General features: G+C 46.3%; 1 protein-coding gene across 4 annotated transcripts in view; it reads right to left on the bottom strand.

Moving 5' to 3' along the window:
• Window positions 1–4577, bottom strand: part of Trank1 (tetratricopeptide repeat and ankyrin repeat containing 1) — a 90074-nt gene extending 85497 nt beyond the window's left edge. For 2 of the 4 annotated variants that reach the window (XM_031343537.1, XM_031343538.1), the window contains exon 1: window positions 3812–4577. In XM_031343537.1, coding sequence (XP_031199397.1) covers window positions 3812–4224 — 413 coding nt within the window. In that variant the 5' untranslated portion in view covers window positions 4225–4577. The remainder of the gene's footprint in view (window positions 1–3811) is intronic. The other 2 variants (XM_031343535.1, XM_031343536.1) reach the window with 1 other exon arrangement.
• Window positions 4578–23162: the final 18585 nt, after the last annotated feature.

Genomic DNA, 23162 nt, shown 5'->3' with positions numbered 1-23162 from the left:
CTGAGTTCAACCAAGTCCCAGCTATCACATGGTGGCTCACCACCATCTGTAATGGGATCTGATGTCCTCTTCTGGTGTGTCAGAAGAGAGCGACAGTGTGCTCACATACATAAGATAAATAAATCTTAAAAAAAAAAATACCCAAAAGTAAGTGTAATACAGCACACAAACTTAACATTGGAAATCCTACAATTGCTTCAACCAATGCAGAAAACACTTTAGATAAAGTTCAATATCCATTTAGGAATTTTTAAAAGCCCTAAAGAGAAAGAATGGGCATTGCATATCATAAAAACTATTATAATGTTATACTAAGTGAGAGGAAGTTGAGAATAATCTCTTTAAAATCAGAAGTGAGAAAATGTTGTCCATTCTCTCTGCCCACATTCAACATAGTGTTCAAAGCCTTAACTAGAGTGGTAAGAAGGGAGAGAGAGAAAGAGAGATTACTAATGGGGAAAGAAGAATCATAATATCCCATTTGTAAGCAACATCATCTTATACTTTAAAAAACTACACCTGAAAATTCATGCCTGATAAATATTCTCAGTAGTGTAGTATACAAAACCAACATTCAAACTCAGCAGCTTTTCTACATAATAATAGTGAACTTACAAAGAAAGAATCCAGGTTGGGGGATAGAGGTAAATCCATCCACAATGCTTCAAAACTATAAAACAGAATACTTAAGAATAAACTTTACCAAGGAAGTAATGGACCTTTATAATGAAAACTCCAAAGCCCTGAAGAAAACACTAGAAGATGGAGAGGCAACCATAGATTTGGCAGAACAGTGGATATTGCTGTAGTACTAAAAACAACCTATGGATTCAATGCAAATTCAATGTTGGGACTTTGATTAGGATTCATAGAAAAAAAAAATCCAAAGGTTTATAATGGAAACACAAAAGCACCATGAATAGCCAGAACAATTGTTAGCAGAATGAACAATGGTATAAGTATCTTCACAATATCTGGGCCTAAATTATATTACAGAGCCATTGTAACAAAAATATTGTACTGGCCCAGAAACAGACACACAGACCAACTGACTGGAACAGGACTCATAAATCAACATATACAGTTGCAGCCACTTAATTCCTGGCAAACCTGTCAAAATGTACATAGGGAACAAAGGTCCCACATATGGTGCTAGGGAAACTGTATATTCACACGTAGACCCATGAAACAGATCTCCTTCTCTCAGTCTGAAAAAGAAAAAAAAATCAATTCAAAATAGATCAGTACCAAGTTAATATAAGCTCCGACACTCTGAAAGGCAAGGACTCTCTGAAAAGGGCTCCAATAGTTAAAGATATAACTGCATTCATTGACAACTAGGATTGCATGAAATTGAAATGCATCTGCACGGCAAAGTAAACAATCAGCAGAGTAAAAAGACAACCTATGGAATGGGAGACAATATTCATGAACTGTACAAATATGATGAGAAATTAATATCTAGAAATCAGTAAATAACTCCAAAATTAAATACTTAAGTCATTTTTATTTTATGTGTATGAGTATTTTGTCTACATATATATGAATTGTACTGCATGTATAATCAGTGCCCAAGAAGGCCAGAAGAGGGTGCCAGAAGCCCAGAGCCAGAAGCCCAGAAAGTGGAATTACAGACATTGTGAGCCACCAGGTGAGTGGGGAAAACCACCCTAGGTCCTCTGCTAGAACAGAAAGCGGGAGTAACCACTATGCCATCTCTCTAGCTCCCAAAACTTCAAAATTACAAATGGCCGATAAATGTGCTTAATGAGTTCAACATTCTTAGGCATTAGGAAAATGCAAATTAAAACTACATTGATAGCCCATTTCACTCCGGTCAGAATGTGTATCTTCAGGAAAATACTTGACAACAAGAACTGGAAAGGGCATGGCTGGTGTTGGAGGAACCCTTAATATGCTGGCAGTGTCCCTGTAAACTGGTGGTACAGCTATTGCAGCAATCAGTGTAGACGTTTCTCAAAAGACTAAAAGGAGAACTACCATATGATCCAGACACTCAATGGCATCTACCTGAAGAAGCCAAAGTCAGAAAACCAGAGATACTTGCACATTCGTATTTATTGCTGCAGTAGTCACAGTGTTCAAGACAGAATCAGCCTCCACAGTCAGCAAGAGATGGGGATAAAGAAAACGTGGTGTATGATTTGCTCATGCATAAAGAATCAAACTGCATAATTTGATTCGAATACTGCATAATTTGAAAACGAATGGAATGTAGGATCATCATGTCAAATGAAATTAGCCAGACTCAGAAAGGCAAATCTTGTTTCCTCTCACATGTACAATCTAAAACACTCTCTCATTCTCCCTCTCTCCTTCTCTCCCTCTCTCCCTTTCTCCCTCCCCCCCCTCCTCTCCTCTCTTTCTCTCTCTCTCTCTCTCACACACACACACACACACACACACACACGGGGGGGGGGGGGGGACGGAGAGAAGGAAAAGAGAGAGCGCGAACATGAAGGCAGAAGGGAAGCTGTTTTTTGCATTTTGGTGAGTGGGAGGTGACTGGAGGGGGCGGAGAGCAAAACACAATGACGTATTTATGTAAAAAACTCTTAAGCCCACCGTGTATACTAAAAATTTTTCATGAAATACTGAAATTAACTATTTTCTCATATGTAGAATTTAGATTTCTGTATCTAGATTTTTGTATCTAGATGATGTGAAACACGGGGGACAGTCTGAAGGGAGCAGAGACAACCAAGGGAGAGGCAAGTATGTGCAAAGTACAGTAACAGTCATGTCATCGTGAAACACATTATTTTGTACAGATTTTCTTAAACAAATTTTTTTTTTTTGAGATACAAAAAAAAAAGGAATTCGCCCTGCATCCTACAAAACAGCCCTGGTAGAAAAACAGATAAAAAAAATCTACAAGAAGATACTTTCTTGAAAGCACCAAAGAGGTTGTCGATGCCTTTCCTCAAAATCAAAAAGATGCCTGGCACGAGAAAGCTGAGCACTGGGTAGCTGGAGATAAACCCGGGTGTAAGGGACCTCAGGGCCTCTGGGCTTCGGCTCATCCTCTCTTGCTAAAGATGCGGTGGTTACGACAGTGCTAACTGAGCCGAAGCGGGTCCCCAGGCTGCAGCGCTCACAGTACCCCTCTTCCTTCTTTTTAATTTTTTCTTTTTCTTTTTTCTTTTTTCAAGTTGCACATCTCCCTAAGAACTGTCCCTAGGCAGCCTCTCTCTTGCCTGCCCTGCCTCTAAGAAACGCCCCCAGCAGGGAGCAGAGTCCCCCAGAGGGCCCGCGAGTCCACCGCGGCGGGGCGGGTTACAAGTGCACGGAGCCCCGCGAGGACAAGAGTGCGTGCGGGGGGCGTCCCCCCCGAGGACGAGCCGGGCTGAGCCGGACCCGGGGCAGCAGGCTGAAACCCCGCGCTCCTGCGCAAACCGCCCCGCGACTCGGGTCGGCGGCGGAGGGTGGGCCGCGGAGGCCGCAGGGATGGAGGACCGAGGCCTCCCCCTCCAGGGGGCAGCCCGCGCCCCGCGCTCCCCGCCGATCCCGCGCGGCCGCGCACACCTCGAGCCAGGCTGTGCCGCGAGGCGCGTCCGCCGCGGGATGGCCCGCATGGAAAGCTCTGCTGGGCTGCGCTGCCCCGGGGCCGGGTCGCCGCGCGCGCCTTCCCGCGCCAGGCCGCGGTCGAGGAGGAGGGGAGGGAGGAGGGAGGAGGAAGGACAGACGACCCCGCTGGGCCTCGGGGACTCGCGGCCCGCAAAGCCCCAGGCTTCCCCCCGCCCGCCCGCCCGCTCGCCCCACCAGCCCGCTCGCCCCACCAGCTACGCACCTTGCCGCGCGCGGATCCCACACGGCCGGGACTCGCCGCCGCCGCCTCGGGATGCGCACAGGTGACACGGAGGCCCCGCGTTCCGAGGCCGGGGCCGGGCGGAAGGCTGCTGCTTCCCGCGGCTCGTGCGGGACCGGCTGCGGGAGCGCCGCGCAGGCCGAGTCTGTGCTCCCACGCGGCTGCGGGGGCCCGAGGGCCGTCACGTACCGCCGCGCGGCGGGAGAAGAAGGTGTCGCCTTCGCTCCGAGGAGAGGGTCGCGTCCCGCGCCGCCGCGCGGGAGAGGCCCGCGGCGGGGCGGCCCAGCCTCCGGGGCCGAAAGCTTCGCGCCGGGCGCGCGGGACCGCGGCGTGGGGCCCCGTCTCGAGCTGCGTCTCCTCGGAGGCCAGCGGCGGCCGGCGGTCGTGGAAGCCATGGCTCGGCGAGCTCGCGGTGGCGCGCTCCCCTCGGGCGGCCCGCGTCGTTCCCTCAGACGCCGACGTGTCGCACTCACCGCGCGCCCGACGCGCCGTCCCCGGAGGTCGGCAGCGGACGGGGCAGCGAAGCTCCGAGCCGCGCGACGCTCGTCGCCTCCGTCATTGCCGAGTTCCTGTCACGCGGGCGGGCGGGAGCCTGCCGTCCAGGCGCCCCGCAGGAGGGCCGCGAAGTCGGGAGCGTGCGGCGGGAGAGGTGGCTACGAAGCTCTCCGGAACCCGGACGCGCACTCGTGCCCCGCCGGCTGGTCCCGGCGACTGAGGGGACAGGAGTCTCGTTCCCACCCTCCAGGGGCCCCCGACCCAATCAGAAGGCGCGGCCGCTAGCACGCTGCCTCCTGGTGGCTCATGGGCCTCCTGGGCGCGTCGAGGAGCGAGCGGAAGACAGGAGCCAGCCGGGGGAGGCGGAGGGGCCGAGGCCCAGGAACACCGCGGTCCTTCCCAGCTCCTCCAGGGCAGTCGGAGCCAGTCAGCCCTGACCAGCAGCCTCCTTCTGGCCTCCTCCCATTTCAATCACCCGCCCCCCTAAATGTGAGGCGCCATTCCCCCTCAAAGTCCTTCGGTGGTACCCCGTTGCTATGGCTGGGCCTTTAGACGCCTCAGTGTTAGCCTAGGGTCCAGGGCACACTGCTCACACAAACGCTGACCTCCAGTAATAGACCATCCCGGTGGTATTTTTTTAAACGCTGGCGCCTGCCTTTTCTTCTGATTTCTTGTGGCATGTATTTCAAAAGTGCATTTTTTTTAAAGCCTCCCAAGAGATTATATCATGAAGTAGAATTTGAGAAGCTTGCTGTCCCCAGACATTGCTAGACCTTTCATTTTACAGAGACTTTATAAATCCTTCCCAGCTCTAACCTGTTTGGTAGACCACCACCACTGCCACCGCAGCCACCCCACTGCCACCACAACCTCATATTCCAGCCTCATCATTTCCACTTCCAAAAGGCCTAGTGGGTTTCCTTCGTCAGATAAGGCAAGAGATTGTGGAGGCAGTACAAGAGTACAATGTGCATCTGTGCTTTTCCATCCTTGTCCATAGCATTCTCCTCGAATATAGGTTATACTCTTTAAAATCATCACATAAGTAGATCCTTGGTTTTCAAAATTACTTCAACTTTTATCAAAATAAGGTATCAGTTCTGTTAAAAAGGCAGTCCCCTGCTGCCCTCCTATCTAACCACCCCCTGAAGCAGTCACCTTCGTGTCTTTCGGTGCTTATGTAATTGCTGTGTTCATGTCTGTAGATGTGTCTGGTTGCTATTTGGCATGCTTCTTCCCAGGTTTATACACTATCCTTATCCGGTAAATACTTTGAGACTGCTTACCAAAAGACCTTTAGATTTGGTATTCTAGTTTATCTGGGTATAAAATTCAGGATCAGAAATCATTTACTCCAGTGATTTCTAGCTTTGAGAATTTTTGAAACTGCTAGAAACATTCTATTACTGACCTCTTTTTATTGCTTGTATTTTTTTAATCTGGAAACCTAAAGAAATTTCCTTTTCCATGTTTTGAAGTTACACAATGCTTAGCAGAATATGGGCCCAATTGTCCATTCCACTGGCTACTGGGTATATTATTTCATTCTTAGCAGTCAAGTTCCCCAATGAACTTGTTACTTATTTCTTCTTTGTTTTCCGTATTTTCTCTTCTTGGATAGCCCTATCATTCAGATACTGGACTTCCAAAATTGCTTCTGTGACATACTTCCTTAATTTCCAAATCATTGTTGTCCTGGCTGACATTTTTGTTTTTCTTCTCTTGTCTGTCTGCCTGTGCAAGACAGAGTCTCACTATGTAGCCTAGGCTAAAGTCTCTTTAAAATGAAAGGTGTGTGTGTGTGTGTGTATGTGTGCATATACCAAGATATATATACATACATATATATATATATATACATATGTATATATATATATGTATATATATATATATATACATATATACCAGGCTGACCTTGAACTCAGAAATCTTCCTGTCTTTACTCTAGTTTATAAGCAGTGTCCTCAACTTTACTTTTTCAATATATCAGATCTTTACTTTTCCAAGAACTCTTATATAGTGAGCATTACTGTACTGGCATTCTATTTTCTTCTCATGATTGCACAGCTTTCCTTACCTCCCTCTATAAATTGATGGCTGGTCTTTCTCCTCAAACATACTCTGTTCTGAGGATCTTCTTTATATTTGTGTGCTTGTTTCACTATGCTTCCTCTGGCCTCTCTACCCATGTGTGTTGCCCATGAGGAGGACCAGGGAGCAGGTGTCCATCAGGAGATAACACAGTGGATAAAGTGATACATTTGTACCTTGGGGAGCTTTGAAGCTATACTCAGGAGTGAAGGGCATCTACGTGCAACCCTATAGGTGTGCAGCCAGGAACTATTAAGTGGAAAAAAATTAAGTGGAACTGTATAGCATGCCACTTTTGAATGCTATCATTTGTTAACGTACTTTTTTAATAGGAGGAGGGTATGTGCACTTGAGTGTAGATGCTTGCAGAAGCCAGAAGAGAAGAGAATCAGATCCCTGGAACTGGAGTTACAGCCGGGTGGGTTGTAAGCTAATCAACAGGGGTGCGTGGAGCCAAACTCCGGCCCTCTGCAAGAGTGGTACACATTTTAAACCACTAAGCTATTTCAGCATCTCCAGGATGCTACTTTTGGAGCAAGATAAAGAACTGTATGTATGTATGTATGTATGTATGTATGTATGTATGTATGTATGTCTGAAAGAAACAGTGTCAAGAAAACCAAAATCTGTCATGCATGGCTACTTACAAAGAGCAGTGGAGTATTGAGGATGGATGCAAGCCTTGCTTCCTTACAAACACCTTATTTAATATCGTTTAAACTTTGGAACCATGCAAGCCTTTACCATAATTGAAAACATGTACTTTAGTTTCTAAAAGTATTTCCAAATGGTGAAAACCAACAGAGATAACTATAACTCAACTATAGTCAAGTGGGTAACATAACATAGCATGACAGTTACCTGTTGCTTAAAGTACTCATCAACACAAGCTCCTGAGAGGCAGAGGCATGAGGGCCACATGAGCTGACAAGTGTAAGGCGAGCCTGGTCAAACAGACCTTTCATTTCAGTAAAATGAAATCTAAAAGGAGACGATTGTTTTATTGCAAAAACACAAAAGAACAAAACAAAAAAAACCTAATGGTTTGAGGATTATAACATTAATTTTCTCTGTAACCCCAACATTTTACTTTACACATTGAACAGCATTCTCCTCAGCAAGGATCTATCAGATTGCTAAGAAAGTCCATGGACCATAAAATGATATTTCTTACTCTCTCTCAAGTTAAAAAAAAAAAAAATCAACCAAGAGGCAAGTGAGATGGCTCAATGGGTGAAGGTGTTTGCAGCCAAGCCTGATGATCTGAGTTCAATCCCTGGTAAACACAGGATGGAAGGCGAGAACTGATTCCCACAAAGAGGGAGGGAAACAGATGTGGAGAGAAAGGAGAGGGAGAGGATGGAGAGTTAACTCAAATAAATATAAGATAGTGAAATGGCACACATAACAAAATGCTTCACATTAAACTGGAGTCCTGATTCTAACAAACTGATTGTAAATGTAAATCTTAAGGCGGTCAAAGTTACTGAACATGGTGATTTTCTTTCTACATGTTAAGGAATTATTGTTAGTTGGGTTATATATGACAACCCATTATGGTGATATTTTTAATTAAAAATTTTAAAAAGTTATTATTTTTAATTATGTCTGTCTGTGTCTGTGAATATGTTCCGGTACCTATGGAGGCCGGAGGCATCAGATCCTCCTAGAACTGAAGTTACAGTTGATTGTAAGCCTCCTGATATGTGTGCTCCTAACCACTGAGCCACCTCTCCTGCCCCTCTCGTAATATTTTAAAGAAGTTTTTCTGTGATAAATAGACCGTTTTCTTTAAAAGCAGTGAAATGGTAATTACGCTGTGTCAAGTATTTTAGCTAAAATACTTGAGAGGGCCTTCGAGGTGGCTCCGGAAGTGAGGCAGCAGCTGACGAGCCAGACGATACGGATTCTGTCCTTATCCCACGTGGTGGAAGGAGAGAACCCACTGACAAACTGTCCTCTGACCTCCCCATGTGCTCCCCCCAACGAGCAAACGTTCAGAATTACAAGACTGAATCAGAATCGATGAGACAATGTCAGCTGATGCAGGTAAGGGTCGGAACTGGTTAACAACGGCGCCATGGGTGTCATTGGCTAGCAGGCACCTTCTACTTAGCCACAGTTTGACCTGCCACTGGTTTCAGTCACCCATGACCAACTATAAAAATGTTAAAAGGAAAATTTCAGAGCTAAACTTTGTAAGTTTTAAATTGGGCACCGTTCAGCATGATGAATTCTTGGACCATCCTGTTCCATCCAGCCCTCGCATGAATCATCTCTTTGTCCACACTGTACTCACTACCCGTCCTTCCTGGCTATCAGACCGATTCTCAAGGCCCTCCGTGCCTGTGCTCAAGTCACCCTCATTACCCTTAACCATAGCCCACAGCACAAGGGAAGGGACATCAAAGCAAAGCCAGAAAATGTTCTCTTTAAATGAAAAGCTAAATAAACCCTTCACCTCAGATGAGAAAGAGAATGTCAGAGTTGTTAAAATGTACAGAACCATTTTCTGTGGCTGCAGTTGCGAAGAAGAAAAGAAAAATCCATGCTCTTTTAGTCACGTCTCAAACCTCCAGTGTTACGGCCACTGTGTGCGCTAAACACGCACAGGAGTTAAGATGGAAAACCCATTAAATCTGTGCGTGGGTGGTTTCAGGATACCTGCGTTTTCAGATCTCTGCTGAGGGTCGGGAAACACCACTTTTCACTTCCAGTTACTTTCCTTAAGTTTTCCATAATGAAAATATTTTATGCCTGCAGAAACCATTCCATCCAGAGAATTCTTGCTGTGTACACATAAGGTCTGGATTCAGTGACCAGACCCACATTCTAAAAGCCCAGTATGGGGATGTACACAGATAATCCCAATGCTGGGCGCAGAGACAGACAGATACCAGAGGCTCACCGGCCTGCCAACCTAACCTACGCTGTAAGTTGCAGACCAGTGGGAGACCCCGATATTAAAGAGGGTGGGGATGAGACCTGAAGAACATCACCCCAGCACCCAAGATTGACCTCTACCCTCCACGTACGTGCTCACCACACACATGCTTGTACACACAAGAGAAGAGAGGTTTTGTTGGTTTTGTTGTTTTAAGAATGATGGATCTAAAGATAATTGGCAATCAAGTATAGCTGCCCATGATTCTTCAGCCCTGTATGATTCTGTTGTGTAAAATGAGCTAACCCTGGCCCCCAAACCTTTCGATATCTGTAAAATGAGCTAGCCCTGACCCCCAAACCTCCCCGATGTCTGCTTGACAATTACCATTCTCTCCTGTAACAGCTTTGCAAAACAGACCTTGCTGCTATTGCTGTCTTGGTCTCCCTCTCTGGATATCCTTAGGAATAATTCCTTTACTGGGGGCTGAAAAATAGGAGCGGGCAGGAAGGTAAAACACTCAGTATGCAAAGGTGAGCAAGAGTGCAGATCCCAGCATCCACCAGTGCAGAGCAAAAGTGTTGGCCTGCCTGTAATCCCAGAGCCAGTGTAGTTAGCATCCTTAGAGCAGTCTTGTTTTTTAGACTAGCTTCATTGATAAGCTCCAGGTTCAATGAGAGACTGCCTCAATATACAAGGTGCAGAGCAATCGAGGAGACACCATATACCAGCATCTGTCCTCCACATGTACAAGCACACAACATGCAAACACTCATGCGCATGCACACATATGACACATACATGCATACCCCACACACGTGAAAAAATTCTAACTAGAAATGGTGCCGTCCACCTACAATCCCAGCACTTAGGAGGCAAGAGGCAGAGAGCTAAGGAATTTAAGTGAGTTTGAGATCAACCTGGTTCTCTGAGAACCTGTCTCAAAAAAAGTGGAGAGGAGCAGGGAGCTAGGAAGATATCTCAGTTGATAAAGTGCTACTATGCCTGAGGACCTCAGTTGAAGCCCTAACACCCACATAAAAAGCCTGGCATGATGAGATACATTTATAATTCCAGACAGGTGGATTCCTAAGGCTCCCTGGCCACCCAGCCTAGCCTCATCATGAGCCCCAGATCCCGGTAAGAATCTAAGATTCATGAAACAAGATGAGAGGCTCTGAAGGAGGCCATACCCAAGACTGACTTCTGGCCTCCACACCCACAGACACACACACACATGAAAATGCACGCACATGCTGGGCAGTGGTGGCGTACACCTTTAACCCCAGCACTTGGGAGGCAGAGACAGGAGGATTTCTGAGTTCGAGGCCAGCCTGGTCTACAAAATGAGTTCCAGGATAGCCAGGCCTATACAGAGAAACCCTGTCTCAAAAAAACAAAAAAAGAAAAAAGAAAGAAAATGCACGCACGCACACACACACACACACACACACACAAACACACATCCACGTAAATACACACAATTAAAAAATGCCTTTGTATAGTTCTAGTGAGGCATGAAGAGGGAAAGGTACCAATATCAATGTTCATTCCATTATTGTTCCCCATTTATTTTTCAGTGGTTGAAAGATCTGTCTTTGCTGAAGTGTGCTCCGTCACGTCCCTCCTGCCCACCACACACACCTACGCCTGAGCCCAGCTAAACTTCTGCGCTATGACATCAGGCATCTCTCTTTGGGCCTTAGATGGCAGAGGCAAAAACGAGGGTTGACTCATCTGGCAGCTGCCTGTGTTACTCAAACGGCTGAGAAGCCGAAACATTGGAGAGCTGACAGGATGGTGATGGCTATAGCCGTAGCTATCAAACTGTAAGAGTTTTGTGGGAGACTGGAGATAGTGTTTGGGAGGACAGAGACAGAACCCTGAGGGTCAGATTCTCTCACAGCAGATGGTTGTCCCCTTCTGCTCAGAGCAGAGGGTCCTGTTGGGTAGAGGGCTCTGCTCGCACTGTGCAGAGGCAGGGCAGAGCATCTGAATCCTGACATAGGAAAGTCCTCTAGATCACAGAAGAGATGCTGTTACTCCAGGAGCTCTTCCTCTCTGACTGTGCTCAGCCTTGCTCCTACCACCCACTCTAGACAGACTGAACAGGTTGAAAGAACATGCATTTGAGGCCTTTGGAGTTGGCCCAGTTGGTAAGGTACTAGCCATGCAAGCATGACGTCTTGAGTTTAAATCCCCAGTGGGGCATGACCAGGCACACTTATAAATCCCAGTGCTGAGGAGGCAGAGAAAGCCGAGTCACTGGAACTCACTGGTCACCCAGCCTACCCAAACTGTCGAGCTCCAGGCTCAGTGAGAAACCCTGTCTCAAAAAATAAATAAATAAATAAATAAATAAATAAGATGGAGAGGAAGATGCTTAGTGTCAACCTCTAGTCTCCACTGGCACAGGCATGCACTCCCTTGAACACCCAAACACATGCATACACACATGTAACCCACACCCATGTACCCACACTCAGAAACTAGTAATAATAATAATAATAATGATAATGATAATGATAATGATAATGATAATAATACTATGAATTGGAAAGGCAGTAAAATGGCCCAGCCAGGAGCACAGGTCTCCATCCTGAGCCTGGGACCCACCTCTTACGACATGATGTCCTGTGACCACACCTTGCCCAGATACCCTTCTGGTTTTCACTTATGAGTGGTTAACGAATAGAAAGCCCCTCTCACTTCAAAGCGTCCAATGACTTATGTCATAACCTTGGCAGGCTGAAGATAGGCAGACGGCCTTAGGAATACTTGCAAGTCAAAAACATTGTCAGAAACAATGAAAACAAGGAATATACCACAACAGCAGACTCAAGCCCGCATGCCCAGATAACTTAAAGAGCATGCTGTCTAGTAGTGGCAGACCTCAAACGCCTCATGATAAGCACATGTCTTGATTATGTCAAGAGACCACGTGAAGCAGCTGACCTATAGACCCTTAGGTCGGTATACATCCATTCCATGATGTCAGCATAATGACTACTAAGAGTCTTAGAACATGCCCGGCTGTCAGGCAATGCAGGACTGTACACACGTAAAATCAGCTAGCTGCATTTAAAGGGAAGTGCCGGCATGCTGCCGGGCACAGGAAGAAGTGGTCTCCAGGAGGAAGTGGTCTCGTTTGCATCCGGCTCTCCTGGAATCTTTACGCCTGTGATGACCCAAGTTGTTTTTGAAATCACCTTCAACCAAGGGTATAAACTAGCCTTGCTTTACAGAAAAGAGAGCAAGAGAAACAGAAGGTTAAGTAGTTCGCTGTGGGCCAGTTGGTCAGAGAGCTGAGCTCAGGAAAGGGAAATACGATCAGAGCAGCAGGTTTGGCTGTGCTTCTTGCACTCTGGACTCAGGCTGTTCAGGATTCTCAGGCTGAAGAACAATTTCGCAGATCGTTGTGGGCACTGTATGTTTCACATGCTTAGAGATGGGCGGGTCTGTACGACAGGGAATATAAACTCTGCACTAATACAAATTCTGGTTTTCACACCAATTTTAGTATAAGTGCTGCTGACGTGAGCACTAAATCTTGTTTTTCATTTCTGCAGAGCCTGTCTTCTCATGGCATGTCAACACAATGACAGCGCCAATCATGCCAGCCAGTGCTGGCTCTCAACTATCCTGATGGCACAGGAGGAGAAAGGGAGGTCATTTAGTCCAACCCTAAGGCGTGTAGCTATATGTGCCCTCACACACACTGCAGGAATCCAGCTTAACATGACTACAGCCATCTCGCCTTCCAGGTGTCCTGTAACATGTCCCAAACTCTGTAAGACAAGAAAGTCATTTAAGATAGCCAGGCAAGCATGTGGTGCACTGATGCCTGGATCTTTCTGAACTGGTGTTTGACTGGTATGTAAATAGAGCTCTTTTAAAAGTATCTTTCTTTTAAAAAAAAAAAAAAGATTTATTGCTGGACAGTGGTGGTACGCACCTTTAGTCCTATCATGCAGGAGGCAGAGGCAGGCAGATCTCTGAGTTCCAGGCCAGCCTGGTCTACATAGTGAGTTCCAAAACACTCAGGACTACACAGAAAAACCTTGTCTCAAAAGAAAAGATTTATTTATTTTTGTTATACGTATATAAATGCTTTGCCTGAATATATGTCTGTATACAACGTACATGTCTGATGGCTGTGGAGGCCAGAAGAGGTTATTGGATCCTGTGGAACTGGAATTTAATGGTAGTTGATAGCCACGATGAGGATGCTGGGAATTGAACCCAGGTCCTCCACAAAGCCATCTCTCCAGATCCCATGTTACCAGTTTTTTAGAGAGCCAAGTACATTCTTGCCGGCCACAGGCTACGTATGGCTACCTGAGCTAGCCCTCCCTCCCATTCGGCATGCAGAAATCTTCCCGCCCTGCTGCCTCACTCTCATTAAAACCCCCATCTGCCTCGGGCTTCAGCCTTTTCAGGCCTTTCTCCTTCGTCAGCTGATTCTCAACATAACAGGAATGGCTTTTTCAGAAACGTATCTATAGCAGCACAGATAATTCCACATTCTCAAACACGTACACATAAGATAAACAAATGAATCAGCCGTTGCAGGTAACAGCCACACGTGACACAGAGAGACCATTACTGTCTCAAATTCCTCATTTTGAGTAATTAAAGTTCTCTATAGAAACTGAAGCACGAATATGCTGCCTGCAGCAGGAGCTTCCCCTCTGTGCTGCTTTAGTCACCTGACAGGAACAATTTGCAGGGCAGAGGTATGTATGCTCTCACTCCCAGCTGCCTACGCCTCAGTCTGCATTCAGCTGTCCCGCTGTCTCCAGGCAACAGTGAGGCAGAAAGAGCATTAGAGCAAAGGAGCAGGGAGAACAAGTTGTTCCTCTCATGGAAGCCAGGGAGCAGAGAGTGAGACAGGAAGGCTCTAGAAACAGGGTATACCGTCTAGAGCGTGCTCCAGTGGCCCACTTGATTCCACCAGCCCCATTTCCCATCAAATAATGCATCCGTCAATAAACTGATTCGCTGACGAGGACAAACGCCGTTCATCTAATCATCTCTCAATGATACATCATCTACCATCTCTCAGTGATAGAGTCTACATGTCATGTCCAAAGCGTAACAAGCCTTTGAGCCATCCCTCACAGATATATCAGTACCCTCCATAGTCCTTCTGCTACTTACTGCCCACACTAGAATGGGATAAGTTCAGGGCCTCACATATCTTTACGACAGTGGACATTTAGCAAAGCCTGGAGACATTGTGTATTGCTTCAGTTTTGCAGGAGAGCGAATGGTTGTTACTGGTACCTGCTGGGTGGAGGCCAGAGCTGCTGTTAAACACCCTACAAGGCTCAGGTCAGTCATCCACAGTCAGCAATTATCCTGTCCCAAATGTCAGTGGTACCCACAGGTAGGAAAGCTTGTCTTAGAAGGAGCAGTAGATTATTCTCCCCGTAGCTTCCTGCCAACAAACTATGTGGAGGTGTATCTTCCAAGATAACTAGGCTTGATTTGTGTCATGAGAACCCAACCCTGGACATAACTACATATGCTGGGATGGTCACACACTTAGCTCGGGGCAACCAACGTACAGACTAGCTAAAACCCCCTGTGTCACACTAATAGGAAAGCTGTCCCAGCAGGCACTGTGGTGACGCGCTAAACCAAACCACCTCCAAGGGATCTGAACTGGGCATGAGAATAAAGAGCCAGGGAAGTTGATATGGGGAACAGACCATGAAAAATAAAGAGGGAGGGCAGCTGCAGAGCTGTCGCAGAGTTAGCTAAGCTAAAGCCACGGGGTAGAGAAAGAGGCCCACAGAGTTGTGGCTGGTGGTTGGGAAAGGAGCAGCGTGGTGGAGGTGGCCAGCAGACTCTTGGTTGTTAGCAAGAGTCAGCGAGGACCAGGCCTCTCTGGGGAAAGTTCCTTTGGTTTCCAGTCTGCAGAAGGCCTGAGTGGAAGGGCTTTGTTTTCTGTGACCCTGAGTCCTTCCTGCCTTGTGGCCTGACGGAGACTGGGCTATAGGTTCATACTGCCAGTCACTTGCAGAAGCCAACAAAAGCAGAGACAGAATTAAATCCTCTGTGGGGTTGGGGTGTGTGTGAGAGAGAGAGACAGACAGACGGGGGGGGGGCAGGAAAGAAGAGAGAGAGAGGGAGGTGTAGGCACACATAGACATGGGGAAGCCAGAACTTGATGTCGGCATTACCCTTTTATTTGTCACCTTATTTTCAGACAAGGTCTCTCTGTACGTCTGGAACTTGCCTACTCAGAAAGACCAGCTAGCCAGAAAGGTCCAGAAACCCTCCTGTTTCTGCCTCCTCATACTGGGATTATAGCCCCACCACCATGCCAGCTTTTGTGTGTGGGTGCTATGGATCTGAAGCCAACTCCTCATGTTTGAGCAATAAGTGCTTTACCCAGTGAGCCACCTCTATGGTCCAGGATATGAATTCTGTAAAACACTGTACTTTATCCAGAGAGCTGGCAATCCAAGAAGAGAGTGGCTTCGTACACTGGTGTCACATTGCTTCTCAAGCGGAGGTGAGGTAGGGAGGGTACACAAAGGCAGTGTCACTCTGGCCTTCAGTTTGCCCCTGTGGTAAAGTGAGCAGCCATGTTTTTGAAAGGTGGAGATCTGTGTTTTTCTCATCATGCCTTCCACTCTTTCCTTACCCTGGGGGTGTCTGGGCTCGGGCTCTGTCCTGAAACATTGAATCAAATTAGTTCCTGTTGGCATCTCCCTTGTACTCCTCCTGGGACATCTAACCTCTGAGGGAGGTTAGCTAAGAACAAAGGAATCCTTAACAGTGGGAGTGTGCTGACCTAGGCTAAGCTGAGAGCGACATTGCTGCCCGTAATGCTCTACAATGAGGAGTACAAATGTGTTTTTATAATTTAGAATATACTCACCTTCCTGACCTTTTTATTCTGCACTGTCAAGAGTAATTCTCTAAAGCTGTGTGCCCTGTGAGGGATGGGATCCTGTTGCCAAACACCATGACTTTAACTACTGAAAGAGTCCTCTTGCACATGGTCTGCACGCCAGGGCACACAAAAAAATGCCCAAATTAAGTCTGAGTCTGAAACAAATATCTTAAGCAGAATAAAAGTAGGAACCAAGGTTAGGCAATGTTAGCTAAGTGTCAGGTAAAGCACTCTGCTCTGGGTACTTCTGGAAGGGCTGCCACAAATGATTCCACTCTGGCCGATGGCTGTGAGATAAAGACCACTCTGGCCTCAAGTATGTGACCCTCTCACTTTAGCTTCCCAAGTGCCCGGGTTACAAGCAGGCATGATCATATCCAGTGGGTCTTTACGCCAAGACTGACACTATCCTCACTTGTCACTGATCAACCATCTGTTGTTTGATCCTAATTGTCCTTCATTGCCAGGGCCAGGATGAGATCTGTCCTAGCTGGTCTCATTTGTGTGTGTCTGTCTGTCTGTCTGTCTGTCTGTCTGTCTGTCTGTCTCTCTCTGTGTGTGTGTGTGTGTGTGTGTGTGTGTATGCCCTGTAAGTCGTATCAAAGTGTACCCAAAAATAAACAAATAAATAATAATATTGCTCAATAATATAATAAATTATTATTTATTATAAATAAATAATAATTTTCATTTCTATGAAAAGTTGCTCCTCAGCAGAATGTCAGCAAACAGCACCCATCCAACTCTACAAGGAGGACACAGAACAAAGCTAACATGAGCAAACGCTCAAGGGAAAGCAATGGAAGAGGAGCGGTCCGCCTCGGATGTGCATGGGGTCCCCCTTAGGTGGTCAGTCTCTGATGCCTCATGACTACTAGGAAGCATGGCTTAGTGTGGACAGTGTTAGGGTGTGGCTAGTTGCTTTTGCTTAAAGAAAATAAATGTAATACAATGTGGAGCACGTGAACATGGGCCTGAAGAAGAAGGTCAACTACGGTGCCAGCTTGGTAAAGTATTTTCTCAGTACTGTATTTTAAAAACCTTCTGTAATATTAAAGGCATAAATACAAATAAAATACCCAGTACAGTTAGAATTAGTACACAGAAGAACACACACACACATACATACACACACATATGTATGTATGTATGTATGTATATGTATATATATATATATATGCACATATATATGACTTATATTGGTACGCACACATATATAGGGTTGATTTTTGTTTAGTTGGTTGGTTTTTCCAGACAGAGTTTCTCTGTGCAGTCCTGGCTGTCCTGGAACTCATCCTGTAGACCAGGCTGGCCTTGAACTCACAGTGATGAGCCTCTAGATTGCTGAGATTAAAGGCATGCACCATGCCTGGCAATGTGGGTTTGGTTTTAAAAGGCTTTTTTTCATATTTTTTTTCTTTTCTTCACAAAAGTCAGAGAGTTACACATTTTATGGTCCAGCAAGAGCTGGCAAGACAACAAAGCTTTCAGTGACCTTGGTCAGCAAAGTAGCTTATGCTCAAGAAAGCAGCGGGGAGGGGAAATCTTCAGAGTGCCAGAAATCTTTATGGACCTTGTTGTTGCAGTCAGGACATGAAAAATCATTTGTTCTGCTAAGAACTAGAGAGAGAGAGAGAGAGACAGAGACAGAGAGACAGAGAGAGAGAGAGACAGAGAGAGAGAGACAGAGACAGAGAGACAGAGACACAGAGACAGAGACACAGAGATAAAGACAGAGAGAAAGAGACAGACAAAAACAGAGGCAGAGAGAAGACAGAGAAACTAAGAGGAAGAGAGAAGACAGACAGACAGACAGACAGAATGCATACCAACAACTGCTTCTTTTTCATAGGGTCACAAGCATAATCAGGCCGTTTTGACATGTCATGCTTCACGAGGCTGCCGCCAGGAAGAGGGGCTGTGTCCGATTCTAAAGACGGAGCTCTGAAGGAAGCCAGACAGGAAGGAGCAGAGGCGTCCTCAATGTCAGAGGCCAAGCAGGCCATAAGCTGGGAAGCAGAGAGCAATAGCAAGTGCTTTTAAACCAAAAGCCAGACAAGCCTTAGTCCAGGAACCAAACCATAAAATGCAGAGATCCTAGGCTTTGTGAAGCCCGTAGAAATAGCTGAAGTGGAGGAACAAAAGCCTCCACGTGAAACCACCTGGTGGCTGCTTGGGTCTCCACCACAGAACCCGCAATGGAGTTTTAGACAGCCATTCGAGTCCCCAAGCCAAGTCATTAACTTACTGGAGGCAGTCAGAGCAGTCCTAAAGAACATGAAAGTAGGTAGTGGTGCATGCCTTTAATCCAGCAATCCGGAGGCAGAGGAAGGTGGATCTCTGTGAGTTCCAGGACAGCCTGGTCTATAGAGTAAGTTCTAAGTTAACCAGTGATATGGAGCAAGACCTTGACTCAAACAAACAAACAAAACCTGTGAAACAAATTTAGTCACAATATACATCACAGAAACCTATAAACAGAGACAAGACTCAACTGTTCTTTTTTTCATTTTTAAACATTTTTAAAGATTTACTTATTTTTTACTTTATGAGTGTTTTGCTTCCATATTCGCAAGTGCACCATGTGCATGCCTGCTGCCTGTGTAGGCCAGAAGCAGGTGTCTGACACTCTGTAACTCTTGTTCCAGATGTTTGTAAACTACCCTGTGCGTGCTGAAAACCACACCCAGATCCTCTGCAAGAACAAGAGATCTTAACTGTTGAGCCATCTCTCTAGCTTTTTCTCATTTTTTAATTCAAAGATCTATAGCCAGGCAGTGGTGGCGCATGCCTTTACTTCCAGCACTTGAGAGGCAGAGGCAGGCAGATCTCTGAGTTTGAGGCCAGCCTGGTCTACAGAGTGAGTTCCAGGACAGCCAGGGCTACACAGAGAAACCCTGTCTTGAAAAACAAAAAATAATAATAATTAAAAGATTTATTATATTTTCAAATGGGTGGATGGGGGTGGGTGGGAAGGGGGTGCACATGTGTACACATGACAATCATGTGTACACATGTACACATGTGCACATGACAGTGTTCTGAAGACCAGAGATGTTGGGTCCCCTGCAGCTGGTATTTCCCATGGGTGTGCATCCAAGGCTTGTGCTAGGAATTAAACTGGCGCCCTCCATAACAGCAGTAAGCATCCCTAACCACTGAGCCCACCTCTCCAGCCCAGGCACTGACTCTTGAACATGTATGTACTTTTCTCAGACTACAGCAATCTGAAGAGGCAGCAGACTACTACCCTAGATCTCTATCTTATGTCTGACCCATCTCCAGTGAGCAGGTCGCATGGGCTGGGGGGACACAGAGGCAGTCAGACATTCTGGATTTCAGTCTTGCCCCTCTGCCTTTGAGACATGTGCTGTCTGGATTGCGTCTTCATAGTCACCCTTTGTTCTGTGGCTGTTTGGCTTCGGGAATGCCTAGAAACTCTGAATCAAGTTCATTTCTACTGGCTTCAACCCTGTCCTCCTCCAGGGACATCTGGACCAATGGACTGGGGGTGTTAACTCCGAACAAACAAACCATTAAGAGTGTTCTTTCTGACTCCTTCTACTAGACGGGCTAGAAATGTATCTTTGGAATGAAAATGTAATAGTGTCCCTGGCTGTCCTTCCTGTCCCCTATCAGGTTGATTATGTCCATGGTGAAGAATTGCTGAAATGCTTACCTCAGCACTTCAGAATATGACCATGTTTGGAAACGTAGCCATGAGTCGCCTAACGCTGGGGATAGATTCTGAAAAATACGCTACATGGCAATCTCCACTGTGTTTAAACATCCTAGTGAATACTTATACAAGCCTAGATGGGAAAGCCCTACTACAAAACTAAAATATAATATATAAAAACAGGTACATAATGGTAGCTATGGTAATATATGTGTATATACATTCATGGTGTGTCTATATGGTATTATAAACAATAGATTCCCAATACACAAGATGTATGAGGCCACTGCCAACATACTATGCCATATTATTTCACAGTAATGACTTTTTTTTTTCTTGAGACAAGTTCTCATTATGTAGCCCTAGCTGGCCTAGAACTCACAGAGCGCCTCTTGCCTCTGCTCCCTGAATGCTAGGACTAAAGGTGTATACCACCTATACCTAGCTATAACCTTCCTAAAAATGCATAATTATACTCTAAAGTAATGTCAAAAAGTAGAATATCGTTCAGTATGTATGTTAGTATGAGAAGTCACATAATCACCTTCCAGAGAGGAGACCTGTTGGATTGGATGGCACCATTGAACAACATATGACCTTATGTGGGTTTTTTTTTTTTTTTTTTTTTTTTTTTTTTTTTTTTTTTTTTTTGGTTTTTTCAAGACAGGGTTTCTCTGTATAGCCCTGGCTGTCCTGGAACTCACTCTGTAGACCAGGCTAGCCTCGAACTCAGAAATCTGCCTGCCTCTGCCTCCCAAGTGCTGGGATTAAAGGCGTGCGCCACCACCGCCCGGCTGCCGCTGTTTTTTGGTTGGTTGGTTTGGGGGGCAGGGGTTGTTTGATTTTGTTTGGTTGGTTTTTTTCTGTTGGGGGTGGTTTTTTGTTTTGTTTTGTTTTGTTTGTTATTAGTGTATTTATTCACTTTACATTCCAATCCCAGCCCCACCTCCCTCCTCTCCTCCCAGTCCCATCTTCACAAACACCTCCCCCCATTACTCCTTCCCCTTCTCCTCAGAGAAGAGGAGCCTCCCCTTGGGTACATCCAGTCCCAGCAAGATTAAGTGCATCCTTTCCCACTGAAGCCCAACCAGGCAGTCCTGTTAGGGAAAGGGGATCCAATGGCAGGCAACGAAGAGTCCAGTTGTTAGGGAACCCACATGAAGCCCAGGATTCGCATTTCCTACAAATGTGTTAAAGGACCTAGGTCCAGTCCAAGCATGCTCTTTGGTTGGTGGTTCGGTCTCTGTGATCCCCAGGGGCCAGGTTAGTTGACTCTGTAGGACTTCTTGTGGTGTCCTGGAACCCTCCGACTGACTCAATTCTATCCCCTACTCTCCCTCGAGACTCCCCGAGCTCCACCTCGTGTTTGTCTGTGAGTCTCTGCATCTGTGTCAGTCAGCTGCTCCATGAGGCTTCTCAGGAGACAGCTACGCTAGGCTCCTGTCTGCAGGTACAGCAGAGTATCATTCATAGTATCAGAGGTTGGCTCTCTCACCTGGGATGGGTCTCAGGTTGGGCCAGTCATTGGTTGCCCCCCACCCCCCAATCTCTCTGCTCTATCTTTGTCCTGGCACATCTTGTAGGCAAGACAGATTTGGGGTTGAAGGGTTTGTGAGTGGTTGATGTCTCCCCTCCCTCCACTGGAAGTCCACCTGGCTACAGGAGGTGGCCACTTCAGTCTCCATATCCCTGGCTTGTGGGAGTTTCAGCTAGAGCCATCTCCATAGACTCTTCAGAGCCTCCTCTATCCCAGGTCTCCAGCTAGTCCCATAGACGCCCCCATAGATTGCCAGTTTCACTTCCACGCCCCTCCCCACTCTCCCCATACCTGATTCCCATCCCCGTTTCCCTCCTCACCCCCTTCTCCCACCCAGTTCTCTCTCTCTATCTACCTCCAGTGTCTATTTTATTTCCCCTTCTGAGTGAGATTAATGTGTCTTCCCTTGGGCCTTCCTTATTACTTAGTTTCTTTGGGTGTGTGGGTTGTAGCATGGTTACCCTATACTGGTTTATTGTTTGTTTGTTTTAAGGGAGAGGGCCCATTGTGGGTGGTACCATCCCTGGGCTGGTAGTCTTGGGTTCTCTAAGAAAGCAAGCTAAGCAAGCCATGGGAAGCAAGCCAGTAAGGAACATCCCTCCATGGCCTCTGAAAGAGCTCCTGCTTCCTGACCTGCTTGAGTTCCAGTCCTGACTTCCTTTGGTGATGAACAGCAACATGGAAGTTAAGCTGAATAAACCCTTTCCTCCCCAGCTTGCTTCTTGGTCATGATAGCAGGTTTCGTGCAGGAATAGAAACCCTGACTAAGACAATGCCATTTAATTAATTTAAAATTTTCATGCAGTGTTCACTTAGTGAGACCTAGCCACAGACCACCAGATAGGTCAACAAGTTGGTTAGCAGTAATAACACTAAACACCTACATCAGACCTACTGGGTAAACTGAGGCAAACCCTCCCTCCATTTGATCCAATCTGATCTCACTGACTCACTGATTCCCCCTGCAGTTAGAGGAATGTATGGGGGTTTTGTGGACTGTTATCTTTTCGGATATATATATGTGTGTGTGTGTGTGTTTTTATGTGCCATGAATACTTTGCCTGGATGGATGGATGGGGGGATGGATATGCACCGAATGCATACCCCATGCCCATGGATGTCAGAAGCAGGCCTTGTATCTCCTAGTCCTGGAGTTACAGATGGTGAGGTGCCAAGTGGATGCTAGGAATTGAACCCAAGTCCTCTGCAGGTGCAGACAGGGCTCTTAACCGCTGAGTCATCGCCTAGGCCCCTGCGCTGTTATTTTTGCAAACTTACAAGCATTCCTACCCTCTTCAATCTTGCACATTCCCAGTGTCCCTGTCTCCATGGTAACGTGCTATGGTCCAGGCAGTCTCTGCATCTCTGCCCTTTCTCCCCCACACTGTTGCATAGCAGCTTTTCACCGTTTGCTTTTGGACTGCGGAGGTGCGGCTTAGCTCCCCAAAGTCTCAGGTTATTTATGTTCCCAGCTCCCTGACCCTTAGCTGGCACAATGCTTGCAGGATGAATAAAAAACAATCCATTAGGAGTGGATATGAACATCACAAAACTACTAGCGGTAATTCTAAAATAGTATGCATGACAATAAATATCATCACCCCTCCCCCACCCAGGGAATCAAGTGTAGGACGAAATAATATTCAGCGGGAATATTACATGAGAGGACTTTACGTTAAGTTGAGAAACTGATTCTTATGAGGAAAATGAGGAATCATGATGTCAAAGTGTCCAAGGTCA

The sequence above is a fragment of the Mastomys coucha genome, unplaced genomic scaffold (assembly GCF_008632895.1).
Source record: "Mastomys coucha isolate ucsf_1 unplaced genomic scaffold, UCSF_Mcou_1 pScaffold23, whole genome shotgun sequence".
NCBI classification, from domain to species: Eukaryota; Metazoa; Chordata; class Mammalia; order Rodentia; family Muridae; genus Mastomys; species Mastomys coucha.
Note: the sequence above shows the minus strand (reverse complement) of the source record. Positions and strands in the feature narration are given on the sequence as shown.